At 37.3% G+C, this 26105-nt stretch overlaps 1 protein-coding gene across 2 annotated transcripts; it reads left to right on the forward strand.

The window, feature by feature from the left end:
- Positions 1 to 875: 875 nt before the first annotated feature.
- On the forward strand, positions 876 to 24849 carry LOC18422585 (peroxisomal and mitochondrial division factor 2). 2 transcript variants are annotated; one of them, XM_006827300.4, is made up of 2 exons: positions 876 to 1813; positions 24625 to 24849. In XM_006827300.4, the coding sequence occupies exons 1-2, from the start codon at positions 900 to 902 to the stop codon at positions 24641 to 24643; spliced, it is 933 nt and encodes a 310-aa protein (XP_006827363.2). In that variant the 5' UTR covers positions 876 to 899; the 3' UTR covers positions 24644 to 24849. The 2 variants fall into 2 exon arrangements, with proteins under 2 accessions (XP_006827363.2, XP_020524117.1); XM_020668458.2 differs by lacking the exon at positions 24625 to 24849 and adding an exon at positions 9402 to 10165.
- The last annotated feature ends 1256 nt before the right edge of the window (positions 24850 to 26105 follow it).

Here is a 26105-nt window from a genome sequence, read left to right on the forward strand (position 1 = left end):
AAAAAAAAAAAAAAACAGCGGAATTTGGTTCCGCAGACATCTCAGTGTTCATATCAAATTTCTTGCTGTAATTGACCAGATTACGTAAAATTGAAAATTTTAAATCATACTAGACACAATAAAGATTAAAAACCCTAATTATTGAACTCATTATGTTCAAAATATGCCGTGAAATAAATCAAATGGCGGAAAAAAAAAAAACCCAAAGTTCTTACCTGATTTTGTGAACCGAAGCCTTCAATCTCCAAAAAACTCTGTTTTTCTCAACGATTATCACAAATTAGTAACAAAAGGTTTTGATTCACAGCTTCAAGATCAAAATGCCTACAAATTTTGAAAGATTCATGCCCTATTTGGCATGAAATTTCAGAAAAGGCAGAAACCCTAAACACCGAATTTTTCGTGATCCAAAAACAACAAATTTTTCCACCATTTAATCCTTGAAAAAGCTGAATAAAGCTATTTACAGCCTGCAAATCAGATCATATGCCAAAAAAAAGAAGAAAAATGATAAAAAAATGACAAATTTCAAAGAATCCGTGAAGAACACTGTGCAACCCGTGTTCTTCACGGACTCGCCGATTCCGCACAGTGAATCGGCGAGTCACTGTGCGGAATCGTTCGGTTATCTCTAGAACCGGATGATTTCTGATTTTTTCACCAATCCAATCCCTTTTTTACGATTTCCGATTCGAACCGGACTCGTCCGGTTCGACGCGGCGTTTTTTAAAACGCTGGTTTATAACTTTATATGATCAATTAGAGGGTTTTTCGCCTTAAAAGGCTTCTTCTTTTACTTTGCTTTCCCATTTTTCTCTCTCCTCAGAAACGTTCCAAACTTTTAAAGAAAGAACAGAGCGGCGAATATCCATCATCCATTGTTGCTCTGTTAGGGTGACATGGCGGACGAGGTTCAGGTTAATGGAACAGTTTCAGAAAAAGATCAACAAGCATACGAGGAAGATGAAGTAGCAGCAAAGCCAGTGGAAAACGGTGAATCCACGAAAAGGCTCAAAGAACAGGTCTCTGATTTGCTCAGTAAGATCGAAACGCTCGAATCCGAGAACAGAGGCCAGAAGAAGCCGATTGAGAACGTCCGAGATGCCGAGGAAGCAGCGAAGGCGAGATTGGAGGAACTACATAGAGAGATGGATAGATCTTCTGAGGCTTCAAAGCTCGTCGAAGAGGAAAGCAATAGGGCTCTTCATATCATCACTGCTAGGGCATCGGAGCTTGAGATCGAGGTCTCTAGGTTACAACATGATCTCATACAAGTCATGGCTGAAAGAGATGATATAGTTGCAGAGTTGAAGGAGGCAAAGGATGCATACCAGCAGCTTCATCAGAGTAGCCAAGAGAAGGATGCTCAGATTAGGAACTTGGAGAAGGAAAATGATTCATTGATGGAGCAATATGGCAAAGAGAGAGAAGAGCTTCTGAAGTTTAAAGGCATTGTTGGAGACCTGAAGAGAGAGAAGAGTGAGAAGGAGGGAGAGGTTGTGAGGTTGCTCAAGCAGTTGGAGGAGAAGAGGAGCAATGGTGCTGAGGCTGAGAAGGGGTGGACAGAGGAGCAGAAGAGGCTGAATGATTTGCTTATGGCTTCAAAAGCTAGAGAGACGGAGTTGGAAGAGAAGTTATTTAACATGGAAGAAGAGAGAATTGAAGTGGAGAAAAGGGCACTGGAGTTGGAAAAGAGCAGAGCGGATTTGAAGGAAAAGGGGATAAAGTTCCCATGGCTAGCTGCTGCTGCTGCATCAACGGGCACAATTGCTGCTGCTGCTTTCATGGTTTATCTCAAATATTCCAGGCAAAAGTAAGCTTTTTCTCTCTCTATAAATTATATTAATTGAGTGAATAATATTGTCTTGGTGCTTATCGGGGATAAACACTTTTGATTCTTGAATTTTGTACCTGTAAAGCAGAGATAAGCCCTCTCTTGCTCCCTTTTTATCTGCAGTGATACACTCTCTAAATTAATACTCACAGAGTGATTGATTTTGCCTTGCTTTTATCAGAGTCAGTCTAGATTCTTCCATATTGAAACTTTAAGCAGAGATAATCCCACTCTCTCTCTCTTCTCACACACACAGACACACACACCACTACACACTCTCTAAATTATACTCATGGAGTGTATGATTTTTCCTTTCCTTTTTATTGGTTTATTGGTTATTGAGTGTTTGAAGCAGATATGAGCCATCTCTCTCTCTTTCTCTCTCTCTCTCTCTCTGTCTCTCTCTCTCTCTTTCTCTCTCTGTCTCTCTCTCTCTCTCTTTCTTTTTGAGAAACAAATAATTTGAGCTCTCTCTCTCTCTCTCTTTCTCTCATCTATGCCCTAGAATGATAGATTCGTACAACATCTTGCTTGGATACCGGAGCTAGTTTGGCCAGTTAAATTTCCATAATATTTAAGGATGGATATTTGTTTTCAAAGGGAAACTACTGTGCTCACTAGGCAGTGTATTTGTAGCTGTGCTTCTTATTGAGCATTCACCATTTTTCCATCTACTTTGCTCACTAGGGAGTGTATTTGTAGCTATGCTTCTTGGTGAGTATCCACCATTTTTCCATAATTGATTGTCAAGTTTGGACGGTGTATAAAGAATGTATTTATGGTGTCTCACTTTGTGACTGAGGTACGGATTGCGATTGGTGGTATCTTTTAATCAACTTGGACATAATGTATTTCTGATTACTTTGGATTGTCAACTGTCATAAAATAAAGTCAGACGTCATAGGAGCATGGATTAAAATTTAAAACGGATTCCTCTTTTGCTAAAGCTCTGCTCAAGAGATCAGCAATTTGATCCTTACGTGTTACAATGGGTGTTGAAATGAGCCCAGGACAATTTCTTCCTGAACCGGTTTACCAAGATGTGCTTTAATCTCTCATGAAATGTAGAATTGGTTGCGAGATCAATAGTTAGGTTAGTGTCACTGGTTCCTTGCGCTCAATTCCTTCGTCTTGGACAAATAAGTTCATGCTGCCAAATCCATAGCCTAATGCTCTGAATTGACCTTACAACTATGTTCCCTCCCATAGTGGATTTCTTTCTTGTGGGCATCTGCCCTGATCGACATTGTTATATCTAGATTGCCTTGAAACTTAGCATATGATGTATAACATCGGATATGTGTTTTTTCTAGGATCATCTATAAAATTGTATCCAAAAGTCAATGTCAGGTGTGATGATGGCCTGGGGCCTTTACATTGATTTATATAATTTTGAAGCTCCAAAACTCTAACTTTGGGTGGGATGTCAACAAGAATTGCCCAACACTTTAACTCATTCAAATGAAGATATTTGATCTATCTATCCTAAGGAGGTTTAAGAGTCTAACAAAAGGAAACCAACTACTCAAAAAAAAAAAAAAAAAAAAATCAAAATAGACTCAATTTTCCTTATTTAATGACCAACTGTGGGCCTTATTAATTTTTCCTTTTTTTTTTTTTTTAAATAATTTGTTCCACTTTGGCAAACCTAGGTATCTCACGAAGGGATGAATCTTGGATTTCAACTCTCTTTTCGGGTTGCCCCTTATTGCATGCCTCTTCTCCATGGAAGTCCTCATCCTGCAAGCGTGGGAGGCATTTTGAGGGATCACTTAAGCAAAGTGTTGATTACCTTCCCAGGGCCTTTTCATGAGTGTGACTTGAATGAAGCCCGGCTTGGGTTTTATTCAGTGGGCTTAGAAACATCGACTAAAAGTTGGACGATGTTGTGCTATAGAGGGCGTCTGCCAATGTTATGGCTTGGGGAAGTTGACAGGGACCTGTCCTTGGCGTCTTCATAATGGTTTTGAAGAAATATGGGCAGTGTTTCAAAAAGCGTTAGGCGGTCCCCAAGTGGCCATGGGGGTTCAGGCCGCCTAGCGCCTAGGTGGGCGCCCAGAACCTGGGTGGCCCAGTTGAAAAAAAAAAAAATAAAAAAATAAAAAAAAAAAATAAAAAATCTAAGACCATAATCGCAGTAGTTTGATAATCCATTAGACCATAATTCATATTTTTCATACAATACTAAAACAGTAAAACCATACAAGCATACACTGATAGTCTGATACGCTGTAGACTCCACACACAAAAGTTAGATTGTAGAACTAGAAACTAGAAAGTAGAAACTAAAAATAAGAAAAAGAAAATATGCAAAAATTCAGAAAATATACAGACACAATAGTCAACACTCAACACAACAGTCAATAGTCGACACTCAACACAATAGTTAATAGTCAACACTCAACACCAAGAGTCTTCAGTCGTCATCATCATCATCATCATCAGAAGGAATAGGGTCAGCTTCATCATATGCATCAAAATCGAGGCCATCATCATCAGAGTCACCTCCCTCTTCAATATAAGACTCGTTCTCATCTGTTTCTTCTGAATCTGCCTCTTCCTCCTCTTCTTTTACCTCCCTCTTACTAGTATGTGTAGATGAGGCCCTAGGAGTCTTGGCTACTCTACCCTTTTCTATCTTTTTGTGCTTCCCTGAACTCAAATATTATATAATTTCCTCCCTGGTAGCCTCAAGAACATTTTTACATGGGGCAACATCCCCCTTAATACCGGCAAGGTGTTTTTTAAACCGGTAAATGCCCCCATTAGTATCTTTTTCACAATAATTATATTTAATACGATTTTTGTCATTCGGATTCGGGTTATAACTATACTTCCAACCTGGATCATCACTTCTAGAAGAACCTAGAGAAGATATTTCTGTAGAACAAGGCTCATTTTCATCATTTTCTGGTTCTTTTAAATTCAGAAGTTGTCTAATCTCATCCTGAATAGCTTCAGGAACCTTTTTACAAGAAGCAACATTCCCTTTAATGCCAGCAAGGTGTTTCTTGAATTGGTTAATACCCCCATCGGTATCTTTTTCACAAAAATTACACTTTATATAATTTTTATCATTTGGTTTTGGGTTATAACCATACTTCCAACCCGGATCACTTCTTCAAGAAGTAGCAGAAATAGATCTATTCAAATGACAAGGATTTTGTTCCCGTTTTTGTTTTACAAAACTCATATATTGCTTAATCTCTTCTTTGATAACTTCAGGAGCATTTTTACAAGGGGCAAAATCCCCTTTACTACCGGCAATATGCTTCTTAAACCGGTTTATTCCCCCTTTCGTATCTTTTTCACCAAAATTTCATCTAATACAATTTTGTCATTTGCATTCGGGTTATATCCATATTTCCAACCCGGATCTCCACTTTGATTAGATCCTGAAGAAGACATCTCAAAATAAAACAAGCAATCTAAAAAATAAATTTTTGCACTTATTTTGATTGCTCGAACTCTAAACTACCACCTCTGAGATGTTTTTTGTTGCTAAAATAATAAAAAACACCCTCTAATAGGATTATAAATCTCCAAAACTAAATCAAATCTACTTGGGTGATGTTTGGGTTCGTTTTTTGTAACTTTGAGAAGCACTTCGATCCAATGAAAGTCACAAAATTTAGTTTTCTTGAGGTTTCTTTCTCTCTAAAATGGGTTCTTGTGGGTTTAGGTTTGAAATGAACCTAAAACCCATCCTTCAAACCCTTTATATTTCAAAAAAAATCAATACAACTTAAAAAAAACAAAAAAATTTTCTCCCTTGGACGCCCGCCTAGGTGGGTACTGTACCGCCTAGTCTGCCGCCCAGGGTCAGCCGTCTAGGCCTGGGTGATGCGCCCAAGCCTTCCGGACCGTCTAGGCGCTAGGCAGTCCCACTTTTTGAATCATTGAATATGGGCATGGGCTAGGAGGAATTGCCCAACACTTCAACTCATTAAAATGAAGATATTTGATCTATCTATCCTTAGGAGGTTTAAGAGTTTAACAAAAGGAAACCAACTACTCAAAAGAATAAAAAAAATAAAAATCAAAATTGACTCAATTTCCTTATTTAATGACCAATTGTGGGCCTTATTAATTTTTAATTTTTCATTTTTTTTAAAAAATAATTTGTCCCTCCTTGGCATCCCTAGGTATCTCACAAAGGGACTAATCTTGGATTTTAACCCTCTTTTCGGGTTTCCCCTTATTGCATGCCTCTTCTCCATGGAAGTCCTTGACCTGCAAGCGCAGGAGGCATTTTGAGGAATCACTTAGGCAAAGTGTTGATTACTTTCTCGGGGCCTTTTCATGAGTGTGACTTGAATGAAGCCAAGGCTTGGGCTTTATTCAGTGGGCTTAGAAACATTGACCAGAAGTTGTACAATGTTGTTGTTATAGAGGGAGTCTGCCAGTGTTATGGCTTGGGGAAGTGGACCAAGGACCTGTCCTTGGTGTCTTCATAATGGTTTTGAAGAAATATGGGCATGGGCTAGGAGGTTGGAAACCACGTTTCATCACATATTGCCTGAGTCCAATGAAGAAGCTGATTCTCTTGCGAAAGATGGGAGTCTCCCAAATTGAGTTGACAATGGCATTCTTCTAATAGAAGGTCCATGTCTAGAGTCTTCTGTTCATAGATTCAATTTTGTATGGAAAAAGAGATGAACTAGAACCATATTTTTTTATTTTTAAGAATTTTTTTTTTTTTTTAAGGAACCAAGTTGTGGTGGCCGTTGTGTTGCTCTTGAATACATTGTTCAAGAAAACGGAAAAGGTTACAAAAAAGATTGAAGGGAGGGGTGGGGGGATTGGGAGGTTGGGGGTTTGGTGTTTTATGAATTTATGATTTTGCATTATATATGATAAATTTAGTGTTTAGTTGAGGGGACAATTGTAGTTGTGGGGCATTTGGCAAAAGTACTGGTAAGTTTTCTAGGGGGTTTTCTTGATAATGGTAAGTTAAAGGGATATTTCTGTAAATTTCTCAAAATTTTAATATATAAGTTTTATTTATTAATTAAATTATTGTATGGAATGCACTTCCAACCTATGGAGCTTCTACCATGTGACAATCCCTCCCTCCCTCCCATTGCCACTCCCACTTCCAACAACCATGAAGAACACTCTATTAAAAGTTTATAGTCACCTCGTCAAATACATAGTATCATGTTCTAGATGAATATGAATGTCCCTATGGATGTGTTCCAACTGCACTACATCCAAGACAACTTTCATACTTATCTTCTCAAATGAACCACTGCATTCTAAATTTCTCAATAATAACTATATAATAACCATTTTCAAGGCTTAGGCAAGTCAAAAAAAATCCCATGTACTACTTCCAATTGAATGTACTACGTTGCTGAGTTATATACTCTGTATCCCAGGTCATGTCTACTTTATGCTCTCTTCGTTCGTATGATTACGGAATTTCATCATTGATACTTGATCCTTGTACATACATCAACCACTATAATATAAATTGCATGTGTTCGAGGAAAAAAATGCAATGAAACCGTGATTTTTACTACCATTTTTCTCATGAATCCATAGTGTTCTCTATTTTACCTATCTCATCCAACTGAGACCAGTCTAACCATATGGCATGTGTCTCTTCTGATTTTAGATAATAATTACTTCCATTTTTACATTATTACAACCTTCTAGCGGCTACAAGAACTTTTTAATTTAAAAAAGGATTAATATTTTTCTCCTCTGTGGGTTTTACTGACATGGCTGAATAAGTCCCATGTGCAAACTACCAGCTATGTCTCACAGCTACCACATCTAGAGCACCATATGTCGATATCTATTTTGTGAGGAACTGAACTGCATCTTATGCTATGTCACTTACCAAGAAAGTATAATCTTCGGTTAATCATGCAATTGTGTGTACTTTCCAGGGATTGGTACCCATTTCTTCCTATTTCCTAATAATTTGATTCGTAAATTGAATTGTACTAAAGTGCCTACAGATTTGTCTTTTTTCCTTTTTAACTCTCTTTAAGGCAAGTTTTGGCTCACCAGGATTTCCATTCCAACATTCATGACAGGCCTTGTAAAATGACGGAAATCTTGTAATTTCACTTGCATATGCAATGATATTTCTGATAATCCAAGAAATTTTCGTGTTTCTAAAATACCCAAAAGATATAACCAACATATTTTGTTGATTAAAAGTTGAAACCATGTATTTGAACTAAGAATAGCTTTTCATCCAACAATTTAATCTGGAAATCCTAATTTGAGTGTATCATCTGGACTCATGTGCATGCGTGCATGATTCTTTTTGCCATTTGTATTCCTTGTGAAATGTGTATTTCTCTAGAAAATTGCTTTTGTTCTATAGAAATAAATTTGTTTTTTCTTTTACTTATCGTCTGTAAGCTGTGTTTTGCTTGGTTTTGGGTTTGCATGGATACTGGGGCTAGTTTGGCCAGTTAATTTTCCATAATATTTAAGGATGGATATTTGTTTTCAAAGGGAAACTACTGTGCTCACTAGGCAGTGTATTTGTTGCTATGCTGCCTAGCGAGCATCCGCCATTTATCGATCTACTGTGCTCACTAGGGAGTGTATTTGTAGCTATGCTTCTTGGTGCACATCCACCATTTTCCCATAATTGATTGTCAAGTTTGGACAGTGATAGAGAAGTATTTATGGTGTCTCACTCTGTGACTGAGGTACGGATTGCGATTGGTGGTATGTTTTAATCAACTTGGACAATAAAAGTATTTCTGATTACTTAGGATTGTCAACTTTCATAAAATAAAGTCAGGCGTCATAGGAGCATGGATTAAAATTTAAAACTGATTCCTCTTTCGCTAAACCTCTGCTCAAGAGATCAGCAATTTGACCATTTACTTGTTACAATGGGTGTTGAAATGAGCCCCAAGGCAATTTCTTCGTGAACCAGTTCACCAGGATGTGCTGTGATCTCTCATGAAATGTAGAATTGGTTGCAATATCAATAGTCAGGTGATTCTCACCATGTAATGTCATTGGTTCCTTGCGTTCAATTCCTTTGTCTTGGATGGCATTTTAGCCAGATAAGTTCTTGCTGTCAAATCCATTGCCTAATTCTTTGAATTGACCTTACAACTATGTTCTCTCCCATGGTGGATTTCTTTCTTGTGGGCATCTGTCCTGATCGACATTGTTATAACTGAGCATATGATGCATATCATCGAGATGTGTTTTTTCTAGGATCATTTATAAAACTGTATCCAAAAGTCAATGTCAGGAGGTGTGATGATGTAGATTAGTTTGCCTATCAAACATCGATTTTGACCTCGGTTGTCAACTTGTTTTTCTCTTTTCTTAGAAAATACTTGACTTTTTGCTATGTTAAACATCAAAAAAGAATTCTTAGAAAATACTTGATTTTTTGCTATGTTAAACATCAAAAAAGAATATTTGACTTTTGTTGCATAAGGAAATCCGTATGTGTTTACAAAGTATATTAGTTTCTCTAATAACGTCAAGGGCATAAGTTTGGTACTTTTCTTGGGTGCACCACCTCTGAAAATACTTGCATATCACAGTATCTTTGACTTCTATGTTTCACTTGAAGGTTATTACTTGACTGAGCATTCAGGAAGTGATAGGTGAATGGGACTCATTTTGAAGTTCAAATAAACTCATACGAGTTCCATTGAAAGTCATGTTAGACTTTTATTGGAAGTTGAGTTTTCATGGTTCGGTGTAAATTTAGTGGCTCCTACACAAGTCTAAACATTATCTGGTGGGCTTGAGTAGTCTGGGTTTGATGTGGCAATTAAGTTCGGGTTGGTGGCAAGCGAATTGAAATTTAGAAGGGAGGAAGAAGTAAAAGGATGCCTAAGTGTAGAGGGAAGAAGCTAGGGAAATAGAGTTTGGATGGAATTGGCGCACAAAGAAGACTTTTTGGGAAGAAAGGCTCGATGGATTTTTTTTTAAACTGTTTACTTTTAAGGCCCGATGGATTTTATCAGTACAGAGAGAAGCAGATGATTAGGAAGCTTTGGTGAGAGATTTTTTGATGAAGAATGAAGTAGGGTTGGGTGTTTAGGGAATAAGGCTTTGGATGGGATGATTATGAACTTACTCAAGGCAATATATGATGAAACAAATACTCTGAAATTCTCAGACCAGGAAAATGACCCAAAATTATACAATCTGATTATTTGTTAGATTTAAACAAGTGGCAAACAAGGTCTTTCGGCTTGCAAAGCTCATTGATTCGTACCAAATTTTAGTTTAGGGTTTGATAAATTGTTTAATATTGGTTGTAGTTTTGGTTTTGTGTGAATTTTGGGCAACTCTCATTCAATTTTAAGTTTCAGACTGATTTATGTATGATTTTGAAGTAGTACAACACACAAAACACCTTAAAAAAAGTTGTCACGAGATGATTTTTCAGATTTATTTTTTGGCGGAGGGTGGGGGCTGTGGGGGTGGGGTGGGTTGTTGGTATCCATCCCAATACCCCCACCAACATCCTTGAGGCCCCCAACCCCTGTCCTCTATGTTTGGGCTACCTAGGTAACTAGTACTAGTCCAGATGCCAAATCTGCTTTTTCAACAGTACCATGAAGGTTTAGGATGGATTACAGTCAGCTTCATCACTCAAAAAAAAAAAAAAACAATAAGAAAAGAAAAAAGGGAAAGTAGGGTTTAAAGTGGAGTAGTTGGTTGGCGAGGAAAAAAACCTTGTAGGAAATTTATAGGCCAGTTGTAACAGAGGAAGGTTGCAGGGGTGGTGATTTAGAGTTTAGTTCACGTCAGGTGGCTAAGAGAGCTAAATATGTTAAAAGTGTCATGGGAGGGAGGGAGCACTTAACAAGGTAAGGAATCGTGGCGTTCAACAACATGAAATAGAGGAATCAATGCCTCGTATTGGAAACAACACCAATAATGGACAAACTCTCCATTGGAAACAACGCCAATAATAGACAGCATCTCCAATTGTATAATTTTTATTTCATTCTCTGCACATTTGACCTAGGGCCTTACATTGATTTATATAATTTTGAAGCTCCAAACCTCTAACTTGGGTGGGATGTGAACAAGAAATGCCCAGCACTTCAACTCATTAAAATGAAGATATTTGATCTATCTATCCTAAGGAGGTTTAAGAGTCTAACAAAAGGAAACCAACTACTCAAAATAATAAAAATCAAAATAGATCAATTTTCCTTATGTAATGACCAAGTGTCGGTCTTATTTTCTTTTTTTAAAAAAATAATAATTATATAACAACCATTTTCAAGGATCAAGCAAGTATTGCTTCCGATTGAATGTACAATATTGTTGAGTTGTATACTATGTATCGCAAGTCATGTCTACTTTATGCTCTTTTCATTCACATGATGACGGAATTTCTCAATAATAATTATATAACAACCATTTTCAAGGATCAGGCAAGGAAAAAAAAAATACCATGTATTGCTTCTAATTGAATGTACAATGTTGTTGAGTTATATACTATGTATCGCAAGTCATCTATTTTATGCTCTCTTCATTCATATGATGACGGAATTTCATTATTGACACTTGATCCTTGTACATACATCAACCACTATAATACAAATTGCATGTGTTTGAGGAAAGAAATGCAATAAAACTGTGATTTTTACAACTTTTTTTCTCATGAAGCTCTAGTGTTATCTAATTTACCTATCTCATCCAACTGGGACCTGTCTAACCATATGGTATGTGTCTCTTCGGATTTTAAGTAATAATTACTTCCGTTCTTACATTGTTACAACCTGCCAGTGACTAAGAAAACTATTGGAATCAAGTAGAGCAACAAAATCCTAATCCTAAGGTAATGCTGAACTTTACCACGTCAAGCATGCCATAGCAAAATCATCACGAGTAATCTACAAGAGACGAGTGCCGTACCAAGCGTACAACTTTATGGAGGAGCTTGCGACCTATTATCCCCCATGGTCTTGCTTGTGTGCTTCCTTATGGAGTATCTGATTTTCTTTTCCTCCATTTGGTCATCTAAATCCCTCTATGAGGTGTAATATCTTATAAATCAAATAGTGATAACCATTTACGGTACCATGTCAACTTGGACAACCTTCTATTGGTCTGCTGAGGATGATATCAAGAGTGTGAAGGACAAAACCACCATGAAATAATTTGTTATTGCAAGAAGATGAAGGCACACTATCCATGAGAAAACCTCACCACTCTCCGTTGTCATTTCCATAAATGCATCAGAAACAAATCCAGCACATACCTTGTCTCACAAGTGAATCAACAACTTTTCTCGGGCTAACAAACCTTGTCATTTCTCAAAAGTAGAGGAATCGAACTCAATGTTCATGCCTAATATAGGCCTAGGCAGTTAAGGCAGGTGCCTAGAGCCCACTCTTAATATGGTTAAACTGGTTGTAATAATGTAAGAATGAAAGTAATTATCTAGAATAAGAGACAAAAAAAGACACATTCCACATGGTTTGACTGGTCTTAGTTGAATGATATGTAAAATAGAGAACACTAGGGATCCATGAGAAAAATGGTTGTAAAAATCACGGTTTCATTGTATTTTTTTCCTCAAACACATACAATTTATATTATAATGGTTAATGTATGTACAAGGATTAATTGTCAATGATGAAATTTCGATATCATATAAATGAAGAGAGCATAAAGTATATATCACTTGCGATACATAGTATACAACTCGACAACTTAATACATTCAATCGGAAGCAGTACATGGGAGTTTTTTTGACTTGCCTGAGCCTTGAAAATAGTTGTTATATAATTATTATTGTGAGCCTTGAAAATAATTGTTATATAATTATTATTGTGAGCCTTGAAAATAGTTGTTATATAATTATTATTGTGAGCCTTGAAAATAGTTGTTATATATGTATTATTATTATTGAGAAATTTAGAAGGGGTGATCCATTTGAAAAGATAAGCATGAAAGCTGTCTTGGATGTAATGCAGTTGGAACACATCCATAGGGATATTCATATTCATCTGGAGTGTGACTAGAAGCGGACAACATGTATTTGACGAGGTGTTTATAAACTTATAATATAGTGTTTTTCGTGGTTGTTGGAAGTGGGAGTGGGAATGAGAGGGAGGGATTGTCATATGCTAGAAACTCCCTTGGTTGAAAATGCATTCTATACAATAATTTAATTAATAAATAAAACTTATATATTAAAAATTTGAGAAATTTATTAAGAAAACCCCCTAGAAAATGTTAATATTATGTTCGTACCCTTTTTTTGCAAATTTGTGTTTTTGCCAAATTGCCATAACTTAGGAACTTGAGATTCTAATGTTTTCTAATTTTTTATGTTAGCTAGTTGGATTACATGCATACGATGAAATATAACGAGAGCTAATAAAAAATATGCTACACATTGATATAAAAAAAGAGTAAAATTTAGGAAAAATCACGTAAGTTTTAAACTATTTAACGTTTTACCTTTTTTTAATTATTTCATCTCATGTTTATTTTTATTTTCCTATGTGTTTTGAAATTAAATTGAAATATATTGGTAAAATATTAAATGGTTGATCTCTTTGATAAATTTATAAAAACATTATATAGTAAAATAAAATAAATAAAGAATTAGAAATATTCAACAATAAAAGTAATGATTATCAAAAAAACTTGAGGGTAATACCTTATGAAATAAAAACAAAACTATTATTTCAAATTTTAAGAGATCAAAATGGAAAATAGCAAGAGAAAGTCAGAGGAGAAGTAGTACTTTAACCTTATACACATATGTCCCGTCGAAAATACGTAGATGATGGGTTCAAACAATTTTCCATATCTCAACTAAAATCCAGTAGTAAGCACAAAAAATTAGCCGTTTTCTATAGCATATGGCCCATTAATTCAAAAGGTGAATGACTCTAACTACAATAAGAAAACCCAACAACTCATTGAATCTGTGGGTTAACAATATGGCTGCAACAAAAGCATGCAAGTTTAAACAAATAAAATTCATCCATGATGTGAATCGTAATAGTTCAAAATGCAGGATGCAGAATTCAAATGCCTACCGTTGCAAATTTCGACTATTGAAAAAAAAAAAGCTATTTACAAACTCAGAAACACATAATGTAGATCCAATTTAATTCTCCTTGTTAAAAATTTGGAAAAATATCGTTTTTTTTTATTTCTAACTTCCAAATCTCATTAAACTCAAAAATTGAAAGTATTACTTACAAATAAATTTATCTTTTCCATCTTACAATCCCCTCTACCTTTTGTCCGAAAATTTTTTACTCAAACAAATATTGAAATGACATTCTATCCAAACTCTATCTCTCTCCTCATCATTACAGACTCTCTCTTAGCTTCTCTAAAACCATACTTCTGGTCATCGTCGTCTCTCCTCATCGTCCTCTCTCTACTTTCTCTTCTATTTTCGGTGCTCTCTCTCCCTTCCTCACCTTTCCAGTTTCTTCTAAAAGAAATCTCAATTTGCTATCTTTCTCAATTAATTCCTGACCTTTCCATGCCTTTGCCTACTCTACCTTTCTGTTACCCACAATGTCTTTCTCTCATCTCCCATCATCTTTTCTCTTTCTCTCTCTACACTCTCAAGTCTCAACTCAGTCCTCACTCTTCTTTTTGCTGTCAAAGCACCAACATGTGGACTTTATCTCTCTTCCTTGGGTATTGTGAAGAAGACTCCTAATCAAGCCATTGCCGCCTCTATCCAGGCCGGTTTGTGGTGAGAATGTGGCTTTTCCCAACAATAATGGGGCTTTTTCCGGCGAGAACGTGGCATTTTATGGTAGGTCTTTGACAGAATCTGGCGAATCCAAGGATGAGTTCTATTCACCAAGGGGATCGCCCAATACTAGTTCTGCCTGATCTAATAGCCGGAAAAACTAGCCGATGAGTTTACTAGAACCACAGACACAAAGGTGTGACCGGCTGGTTTAATTCTCTTCCCACGAACCAAACTCTTGAAATTCCCCAAATCATCAAAAGAGAACAACAACAGGGTGAGGCTGAGTATAATCAAAATGGAGGTTTCTTAACCACCACAGGTTCTTCAACCCAAAGATTAACAAACCCAACTCCCAAAAGTTCAGCAAAAGCCAGGAGCCAATCGACCCCCGCCTTCAGCCACGGCCAAGGGAGCTCTTGAAATGGCTTCGAGCTCCTGGTGAGCGGTCTCGTCAGCCTTGTGTTTGGCCTCACCAATCGAGTGAAAGAACTCGAGAACCATGGATAAGAAGGCATAGAATGTGGATGAAATTACAGAGAAGAAATGGGAAATGAAGTTGAGGTGTATAGAGAGAAGGTCGATGAGCCAATCCACTGGTTTGAGCAAGAGGGGGTCGCTCTCTTGTGGGGGAGGAGAAAGACAGGTGGGGCTTGTCATGGTCTGAGAATCCATGGAGAGAGAGAGGGAAGAGAGAGGAATTTGAAATATGGGGGAAGGATTCTTTGCGAGAAGAGTGACACCTGCTTCATGGATTGACACATGGAGGCCTCATACGGTTACACGTAAATCTACTCTCTCTCTTCTATTTACATGGCCATGGTGACCTAGCCTCTGTTCTTCTGCGAAATCAAACCATTTATGCCATGTTTCCTTCACAGTTTCTCTCTCCTCGTGTTAGGGACGGAGATGAGATGATGGTAGGGTACAGCGAGCGCCTGAGAAGAGTTTACACCTCTCTCTCTCTACCGCGCGCAGCAGGGGATTAGGACTTGACCCGGGTCCGGCATGGGTCCAAAAATTGGATCTAGCTGCATGGTATTAGGTTCTCTGGGTTTGGGTTTGGGTTTGGGTTAGGGTGGACCTTGATGGGGTTTGGGTTAGGGTGGAGCGTGACGTGAGAGAGAGATGGAGTTTGGATAGGGTATCATTTTAATATTGTTTGAGTAAAAAAATAAAAAATTGATGGTCAAATGGGTCAAAAGGGTTGTAAGATAAAAAAAATGGAAATTTTTTATTTACCAATAATATTTTCAATTCTTGATTTTCATTATATATAAAAGTTAAAAAAATAAAAATAAAAAGATATTTTCCCTAAAAAATTCTTGTGAGAGTAGAACCATAAATGGTGACCAAACGAAACCTCACATTATATCAATACGATGGAAATGAGAGATCTATAAAAATGTTGAAATTCCAAATAATTAAGGATGCAAAGCCACAACTACAACCTTCAAATAAAAACGCATGTAAAGTACGTTGTCTAAGTCTAAGGGCGTACCTCGAGAGCTTGAAGAAAGTATTCTTGGACTAGAGACAATGTCATGAACAAGAGAGGGTGATACATAGGGAGAGAAATGTAGAAAGAAGGTGATATATTTTTCTCCAAAACAAAGAACATTAAAGAAAAAACTATGACATACATATATGATTAATCTAACTCGGTTAAATTTAATGAAATTAAAAACAAACACGATTAGAATGCATGTTGAAGAAGAGAGGGGTGCAGCATGATGGGTACACATAGGACATGTATGAGATGGCTTGGCACGGTGGATGAGGCTTATGCGGACTCCAATTCTCTTATGCTAAGGAGTTTTATGGATGCATGCATGGGTTGAGGGGTGAGAGCCTAATTTTATGGTGCATCCATGAGTATATAGCCGTGGCCAATGTGTGAGCTAGGGTTTGGTTAGGGAATATGGAGTTGAGGATATGAAAACCATCTTAGATATGGTATGCATATCATTTTCTCCCTAAATTTTTTTTTTTGTTTGTGCTACTAGTTAATTTTTATTTCTCCTAAGTTAATTTTTATTTCTCCTATATATACTTATTATATTATAGATTACTACTAGGTACCACTCTCTCTCAAATTCTAGAGTGTACGTGCTTTCTCTCTCTCACATTTAGTTATTTTAAAATAGGTGTGTATCTCTCTCTTCAGTATACTCTCTCTCTAAATTAAGATATAGAAACAATATTGAGATAAAGATTAATATTGAAATCTCTCTATCTTGTGGGTACTCTCCCTCTCTCTAATTTAGTAAACAATGTTAAGATAATGATTAATATAGAAATCTCTCTCTCTTATGCGTAGTCTCTCTCTCTCTAATTTAGTAAACAATGTTGAGAAAAGGATTAATATACAAATCTTTCTTATCTTTATGCATACTCTCTCTATCTCTAATTTAGTAAACAATATTGAGATCAGGATTAATATAGAAATCTCTTCAAGTTGGAAATGTGTCCTACAATCTCTACATAGTTAGAGTCCCTCCTTATTTTCGCAACAAGTGCCCACCTCTTAACTCTGGTTTAATAATGCAATATAGATAAAACCTTAGAAAAAACTTTGGATTTTCGGCATCTGAAGTATTTTTGATTGTTTGGCATGTTTTAACAAAAAAAAAAAAAAGAAAACCTTTGGATTTTTAGCGTCAAATTTTCAAAATCAAAAGTTTTTTTGTTGGTGCACACCCAAAACAAAAAAAAAAAAAAAAAAACTTCCCTTTTTTGAAAAGCTGAAGTTTTTTCTATTCATCAAGTTACAAATTTTTTTTTCAAATTTTCCATTTTGAAAATCCAAAGATTTCTTCTAGAGCTTTATGAACCAAAAAAACTTAGAATTTTCAAAATCTATAAGTTTGGGCAATCTCATCATTTTTGAAGAAAAGAAAAAACATATTGAGTCCATGAACCTAGGAATGTAAAAAAGGGGATTTTTTAAACTTTTGGAGGATAGGCACATAAATTACTCAAAAAATTTAAAATCCAATAATCCAACAAATTATAGTAAAATGGGCACAAAAATTGTATAATAAAAATAATTATTTATTTATTAATTTTTATTTAACTAACATGTAACCTTCTAATATTCCTTTGAGGTGTAGCTTATGTAATAATAGTCCCACAAAATACAATCAAAAGTAATTATGATGTGGCACATTGGGATAACTAATAACAATACAAGGGAGCTGATTTTTTATTCATAAAATCTATTGTACTTACCATTATATACTTTATAACCTCCAAAAGCATATTAAACTGCTTTATTTACAATTTTACACTTTACTACCTCCAAAAGCATTAGAGAGATAGTATGATCTCAATTAATATTCAAATGAATCATTTTTTTGGCCTCTTGTTGCCTTTTTCAACGGCTAGGAGCGATCCCTAGAAAGTAGAGGATCAATATCCCAGATTTTAGAGGATCAATATCCCAGATTTTAAAAATCACGATCTGATGGCTATCTCTAACTTTGGAGCAATAGAGCAAGACCTTAGAGTTGGATTCACACCTACGATATAAACAAAGAAATGCATAACTCAATTTAACCTATAGCTGCCGGTAAGACCAAATGTAGATGCCTTTTTTCTTTTTTCTTTTTTTGCGGCCCCTACCTTTCCCCCTTGGGGGAAGGCTCCACTGAGGTGAGTTGTCTTTATTTCGAAATGAGCAGAGGAGGGGAAATGACTTCATGCAACGGTTGCATAGTAGTATAATGCAACAATCTTCAAAAACTGTGTCAGAAACATTTGCATGACACAAATTTTTAAATGTACACTCTTTTCATTCTAAAGAACAATCACAAAAAAGGAACTTTTGAAAAAATGCCCTAGAAAGTGTTTTTTTGGCCCAATTAATATAAGCCGTCCATTTTAATGAGATGGTTAGATATAGATTTTAGAATGATTAGATTCACAATGCAAAAAAAAGAAGAAGTAATTCTGAATTTGTTAAGGCCTAGATCTTGAAGTTCACCAAATCGACGGTTGATATTCATTGCTGGAGGCTACTAATTTTGACCATATCTAGGATAAAAATTGAATTTTATTTTCATGAGATTGATTATAAGGATGAATAGAATGTGTGTACAAAATTTGGGATTAAAGAAATATCAAAAACATGATTTTTTAGAGAAGTGATTGCATTATATTACTATACAACTGTTGCATAAAATGATTCCCTGCAGAAGAGTCTATAGCGAAGTCCAGAAGTCCATAAATCAAGAATTGCTAATATCATAGATGACCTTCATAATGTTTGCATGCTTCATTGAGAAAGTCCCCTTCATCCCCCACAGCGTTGTAGTCACATTTGCTGCAGCTGTGGCATTATTATGAACGTTTGGACTTGAAAAGGCAACTTGGACCCTGCCTTGCTTGTCTCTTTCAAACCCTGATGTAGGGCCAAGAGGGCTTGGGTCCTACCCGAGTGTAAAACTCAAGGTGTGCATAGAGGGAAAGTTTGGATATGATCGGGAATTTAAATCGGGTTAGGATTTATAAGTTCTAAAGGACATTTGGCTGTACTCCAAGGTTTTGGAAGCCTTGAGGCCTCCTATATTGGGTAGGAGCCTGTGATGGAAGGCCTAAAAGAGTAAGACTTAAGCTAGGTTTTTGGGGAATGATTTGGTACAATTAGGGCAATAATTAGGATTTGGTTTAATGGTAGTAGGGTAGTTATACGTTTTTTGGACTTTAGCAGGCCCGGACGATGAGGTGGATCTAGGGTTGAATAATGGCAATTCTAGATTTAAACTTAAGTTCCAAGGCTATTGAGGGTAAGTATTTGGTAAGGAAAGCTTTTGAAGTGTTTACCTTGGGTTTCCAGATGTATGACTAGCATTTATAGAAGGTTAAGAATGGATGATGAATTTGGTCGTCATTTAGTTGTAGACAATCTTAGGTGGGGATGTACCATACGTGGCGGAAAGAAGAAGGCTCTGACTGACCCTTCCCCATCCCCATCCCCATCCCCGCCTTTCATACGTGTTGTTGGACCTCCTCAGCCTCTCCTGGAGATTCCCTCTTTGCAAACCATGCGGCCCTCTTGCCTCTCTCACAACACCCCGTGTACCTTCCTCACTCTTCCTAGTCTTTGGACCCTGCCCCTTCACCCCTCAATGTCCCTTCCCCCCTCCTGAGCAAACCCCAGCCCTCCATCGTTGATTCCTCCTATTGTTGCAAGAAGTGGTATCGCCCGCCTAGCACTTAGGTGGGCCAGGGGGGCCTAGGCGCATTGCCCAGGCCTAGGCTGGCCTTCTAGGCAGCGGGTCCCTAAGTGCCCACCCAAAGATCCAAGCTAGGACGATAATGAACGCCTAGCATTGCAACTGCCCAAGGGCGAAATTGCCCCTCATGGAGGGGGCATATTCATCCTTGTCCCCCTTAAATAGGGGAGGGGAAGGGATGGTGTGGTTTAGGTTCTTGTGTGATTTAAACCCTTTTTGTTAACAAAAAATCACTTATTTGCTTTTATATGAGATTAATTAGATATTTTTGAAAATTTGAAAAATAGATCCAATCATCATCCTTTTGGTTTGGATTTGATTTTGTAGATTTTTAAAGTTTATTAGAGAGTTTTTAGGAAGCATTTGAGATTGAGAAACATGTCAAACATTGAATATTGAAGATCGGACAAAGAGGTTAGTTAAGAATCCTCATGGTTGAGATTTTATGTGTTATTTGAATGTCTTCTTCGAGTTCTTCCAGAAGTGCTGATCTGGGTTGGAAGTATGGTTATAACCCAAAAATTTATAAGATATAATTATTGCGAAGAAGATTCTAATGGGTATAAACTGGTTTAAAAACCACCTTGCAGGTATTAGGTGGGATGTTACCACTTGCAAAATTGTTCTTGAAGCTACAAGGGAGGAGATTAATCAATATTTGAGTTCAATAAAACACAAAAAGAAACAAAAGAGCATTGTCATTTAGATAAGTCTTCTTTTGGCTCTTCTAAATGTTGTGTTTTGGATTGGAAGTTAGTTATAATCCAAATCCAAATGATAAAAAGTGTAATATTTTTGTGAGAAAAGATACTAATGGGGGTATTAACTAGTGTAAAAAACACCTTGCCGGTATCAAAGGGAATGTTGCTTCTTGTAAACATGTTCCTGAAGCTATTAGGGATGAGGTTAGACAATATTTGAATTTCATAAAACCACAAAATAAGAAAAGGAGCCTTGTTATATGTAAATGTCTTCTTGGTATTCTTCTAGAAGTGGTGATATGGGTTGGAAGTATGGTTATAATTTGAATCTGAATTACAAAAATTGTATAAGGTGTAATTATCATCGAAAGGATATTAATTGGGGTATTTACCGGTTCAAGAAACACATGGTTGGTATTAAAGGGGATATTGCCTCTTGTAAAAATGTTCCTAAAACTACCAAGTATGAGATTAAGCAATATTTGAGTCAGTAAAACACAAAAAGCAAGGAAAGGATGAAGAGGCATCAGGTAGAGTAGCCAACACTCTTAAGGCCTCTAGATCATCTGCACATAGCGAGGGGGGGGGGGGGTGGGTATTAGAAGAAATAGAGGAGCATGAACATTGTTTAGATTATGAAATGCTATGGATTATAGAGCATAGAGTACGGTCTATGAATTACAGAATACAGATTGTGCCTGTATTATTAATTTACTATACTCTATTAGAAATATACAATGTTTTGGAACTTCATATTATAGGATTTTTAAAAATTTATGATGTATTAATCATATTCCCCTATCTCTCTTCTTCAACCAAGGCCGCTCATAAATTTGAGTGTCTGCATAGGTGTTGGGTGGCTAGGATCCCATGATTGCCTAGGTGTCACTTGGAGTGTTTTGGACTATTGTCCGTCCCCCACCCCCCTGCCTAGGTGTCGCCTGGAGTGTTTTGGTCTATTGTTCGTTGCCCCCCCCCGCCCCACTCCCTACCTCCCTTCTCCAATGTCCAAAGGTGGTCAAGTGCTCCCTTCTCCACTATCTAAAGGTGGTCAAGTGCATAGTTGTTGGAAACAACTCCAAATCTGAATCATTTTAGGAATCGAAATCGCAAACGGCTAAAAGATTTCTATTTTCAGAATTGACGTCCGTACAAGAGAAATAGTGGGAAATGAGATTCCTATTTTATAGGCATCAAGATTTGATCAAAATGGAATTGATATTCCTGCATAGATGGAATCGAGATTCCTAGCTCTATGGAATTGAGTTTCCGACCTATTTGGAATGGACCACTATGGAATCGAGATTCCCCCATTTATGAAATGAAGATTCTGACATCTTTGAAATTGATATTCCTAAGCATTTCTAATTGAGATTCATACCAATTTGGAATTGAGATTTGACCCAGATTGGAATCGAGCTTCATAGCTAATTGGATTTGAGCTTCGGCTCATCTGGCGATCGAGATTTGTAAACCCTTTATAATCAAGCATCAAGTAGACATATAGATAGTTAGTTTTGTTTCTTTGTTTTCTTGGCAATGAAGTAGTATCAAACCATTTGTAACTTAATGGCAAAACAATTGTCAGATAATGCCATACAATCTTAAATTATGCAATTAAGAGTTTCAGGGCCATTCTTTGATGAACTTGGCACACATGTATGTATACATTATTTTTAAATTTCTCAACTTAAAATCTCTGTAATGGATCATTAGAATTCAAGATTAATGAAATCAGTTTATAAAGATCATAGGCCACTTGAGTCTTATTGGTCATTTGCTGTAAAAAAATATGACATAAAGATGATTGCATCTTCTAACTTGAAATTTCAAGTTGGGTGTGAGTGGTGTACGGTAGTCCAAGGGGGAACTTTTCTCTCTCATGTTTGCATGATCTCTCTGTTTATGCATGTGTGCCATGTGACACAAGCATGCTCTAGCCCATAATGATGATGTCTCCCATGCTTGCTCCCTCTCTCTCCTCATGCATGCCCACTGATGTGCCATTTGTCAAATTCATACTTCTATCTCATGATGATGTCTCCCATGCTTGACCTTCTCTCTCTCCTCATGCATGCCCAATTGGATGCCATGTGGCAATAACATGCTGCCACCACCCAAGCTTGCTTATACCCCCTTCTCACCCATCTATTTGGTTTGCTCTCTCTCTCTATGCCGTCTCTCACCCACGTTCTCCCCTCTTTCCTTAAGACTTTGAGCTTTGAGACCTTTCCCAGCCTTTAGCCCTTGAGCTTGAACTCATCCTTTGGAGTTGGGTATTTGAAGTGAAATCTGTGTGGAGCACATTGGAGTTTCGTAAGTGGATCTGGTTTCAATGTTTTCATGCTTTTGATTGATGCTTGTTTACTTAGTTTATCAAAGTATGAAATTCAAGTATGAATATAGATGTGATTGTGAATATGGGTGTGGATGTATGTTACTGAAATCTTGTGCTCTGTTTTCCAGAACTGTGACTTCTGCTTGTGAAATCATTTGGGTATCGTAAATATCTCTTTCGATCATGAAATTTTGTAAAAATTATCCCTTTGAGTCTATTTTAAAATGAAAAAGACCTCTCCTCAATACCTCTTTTAGTTTGAAAGTTATTAGCCATTTTCTGAAGCATGTCAGATTTGTGAAATGAAATTCTAAGGATTTAACATGTTTTTATGTAGAGCCTTTCAATGACTAAAATATATCAGAATGAGGCTAAACCGCTTTTAAATGATAGATAAATGAGTCTATTTTGAAAATGGTGTTGGAATCATGATAAAATTCCATGTGGTTTGAAAGTTATGCCTATTTTTCTATGAGAATATCACATTGGGTATTCTGCTGTGAAGACAAGAACTTTAATCAAGAACACCAAATAGTTTGACAAACATTAAGCAAACATTTGGGGTTACCCCCTTCACAAAAGTTGTGTTTTCATGAGCCTAAATTATTATGAAAGTGTTCTTAGGTCCAAATGATTTCTGAATTTCATGATATACCTTTAAAGGTGGACTATATTTATTGTGAATAACTAGAAAAATAATTCGAAAGATGTCTTTTGAGCTAATGAGCCTGATGATATGTAGTATGTTTCGAACATATTGTTGTTTCATATGAACTTGTCTCTATTATGATATGTGTGCATGAAAGCATGCTCTGTTATAAAATGAAGGCATGATAATGAGGCATATTCTGTTATGGAATGAATGCATGCTCTGTTATGAAATGAATGCATGACAATGAGGCATATTCTGTTATGAAATCAAAGCATGCTCTGTTATAATATGAATGCATATAGTAAGACATGATCAGCTATGACTAGAATGCATGTAGTAAGACATGCTTTGTTGTGATATGAATGCATGATAATGAGATATGCTCTGTTATAATATAGAAGCATGTAGTGAGACATGCTCTGTTATGATATGTGTGCATGTTATGATATATGTTCTGTTGTGACATGTGTGCATAATTTTAAGACATGCTATGTGACATGTGATATATGGATGGGCACAAACTGTGTGAATGATTGTGCTAGCAGCAGCCTGTATGGGCAGGGCACCTATTGTGTGAATGATGTGTCGACAGCTGCGATCTTTCCCTAACTCTCATGATAGGAAGGGAGTTAGGATATGGATGTCTGGGTGGTCGCTCCCCCATTCTTAGTGATTGGCACCTAAAAGGTGTAACACTCCTAAAGGGGTAGTGTCTTGCAAGGCCTATCCCAAACCCCAAAGTGCGTTGGGGACTGTGTCTGTGAAGGAATTACGAAATGGGTCATCCATTTATCATAGTCTTCCCTCTTGAGTGATGGAAAAAGTCCTAAGCAATGGGATTAGTTTGACCTGATGGATAGGGCTTCTACTTTGGGAGTAGGTGATATTAGGATTATTTGAGTTTGATATATGCTTGCCTGATTGTGTTGATCTGTTATGATGCTCATGATTGAAAGATTTGATAAACTGCTAGTTTATATGATATAGTTGGCTTTTGATTACTTCACACATTGTTAAATGTAATTGTGATATATGACTCCATGTTTGTAAGACTTGTATGAATCTTGAGTATGGTTATGACCTACTATGTGTAGGCAAGAATACATGACACCTTGATCAACTTATTGGGCTTTATAGCTCATTCTTTTAACTTTCATCTATGTAGAGTGATAGCCACGGGTTGAGGACGGGCGGTTTGGTGATCGTGACTGATGGTTGGAGCCCCTTACTTCTTGAGGAAGCTTTGTTTTGATTGTATGTTTTAAATGACAGTTTGGCCATATAGTTGTTTTTGTTTTGAAGCTATGTAATGATGTTGGGCCTTTGTGCCTTAGACTCTTTTGTAATATTTTGTATTTAGCTTATGAATATTGGGACATGGATTGTCCAATATTTTGTGGGTCGTGTGCGTCGTGTTTTGCTAGTTGGTTTTTATTTCATGGTTGGCTTTGACTTCCATCTTTTCAAAGCGCTGAGCGCACTCCGACTTGAGTGCCATTCGCTACATGTGGTCGTGGTCCCACACCCTCCGACGTGTACGGTAGGGGTAGGGGGCGGGGCTATGACATATTATGGTATCAGAGCAGTCAGGATAGGATTCTTGGCCTAGAGAGTCTTAGAGGAGTCTTTAGGGTTTTTGGATAAGCTAGTAACTAGCGTTTAGGTGTTCGTATTTGATTGTCAAGATGCCGAGGACTCGTGCCAACAATTCGAGCTCGAGCAATGGGAACATACAGGCTTTTACGGAATTTGTTAGGACGCTCGGGGCCATGACTCAAGTTATGAAGGATTGTATGCCGGCCCCGGCTACCCCTGCTCCAGACCAAACATATAGTGGACTGATTGAGAGATTTAGGAGACTTGCACCTCCTGCGTTCTCGGGACATGGAGGAGTGGAAAAGGCTGAAAGATAAACGAGGCAAGTAGAGAAGACCTTTGGGGTTCTACATTGTTCTGATGAGTAAAAATTTAGATTGAGGACCTTTATGCTAGAAGGGGATATCGAGCATTGGTGGAGTTCGGTGAAACAATCCTGCATGGAGACAGGGACTACGGCCACCTGTGAGAACTTCCTAGTGGCATTTAATGAGAAGTATTTCCCTGATTCTGTTCGAGAGAGGAAAAGAAGTTGAGTTTATTGAGCTACAACAAGGGAGACTATCGATAGAACATTATGCAGCCAAATTTACAAAGCTCTCTCGGTATGTGCCCCATATCATTAACACAGAAGCACGTAAGGCGAATAAGTTTGAGGGGGGCATCAGGCAAGATATTCGAGGGAGAGTAATGTCAGCCAATCTTAAGGCGTTCTCCCCATTGATGGACCTAGCTTTGAAGATTGAGAAGGATTGTGAGGAGATCGGGCTGAGGCAAGTAGGGAGAGTAAGGCCCCCACCATCTGGGAATTTTGGGAGGAAGACTCGGCCACCTCTTAGGAGAAAATTTGGAGGACGGACTCAGCAAGGAAACATAAAGGCCCAAAAGACCTTTCAGAGCGATGTTAAGCAAAACCAGCCGGCGCATTGTGGCTCTTGCGAGAAGCCTGGTCATGCGGTTTTCGAGTGTTGGTTAAAGGCGAAAGCGTGCTTCAAGTGTGGCAAGCCTGACCACCTAATCAAGGACTGCCTTGTGATGAAGCCGGATAAC

This window comes from Amborella trichopoda, chromosome 3 (assembly GCF_054954075.1).
Source record: "Amborella trichopoda isolate Santa Cruz 75 chromosome 3, AtrichopodaSantaCruz75HAP2 v2.0, whole genome shotgun sequence".
Classification (NCBI taxonomy): Eukaryota; Viridiplantae; Streptophyta; class Magnoliopsida; order Amborellales; family Amborellaceae; genus Amborella; species Amborella trichopoda.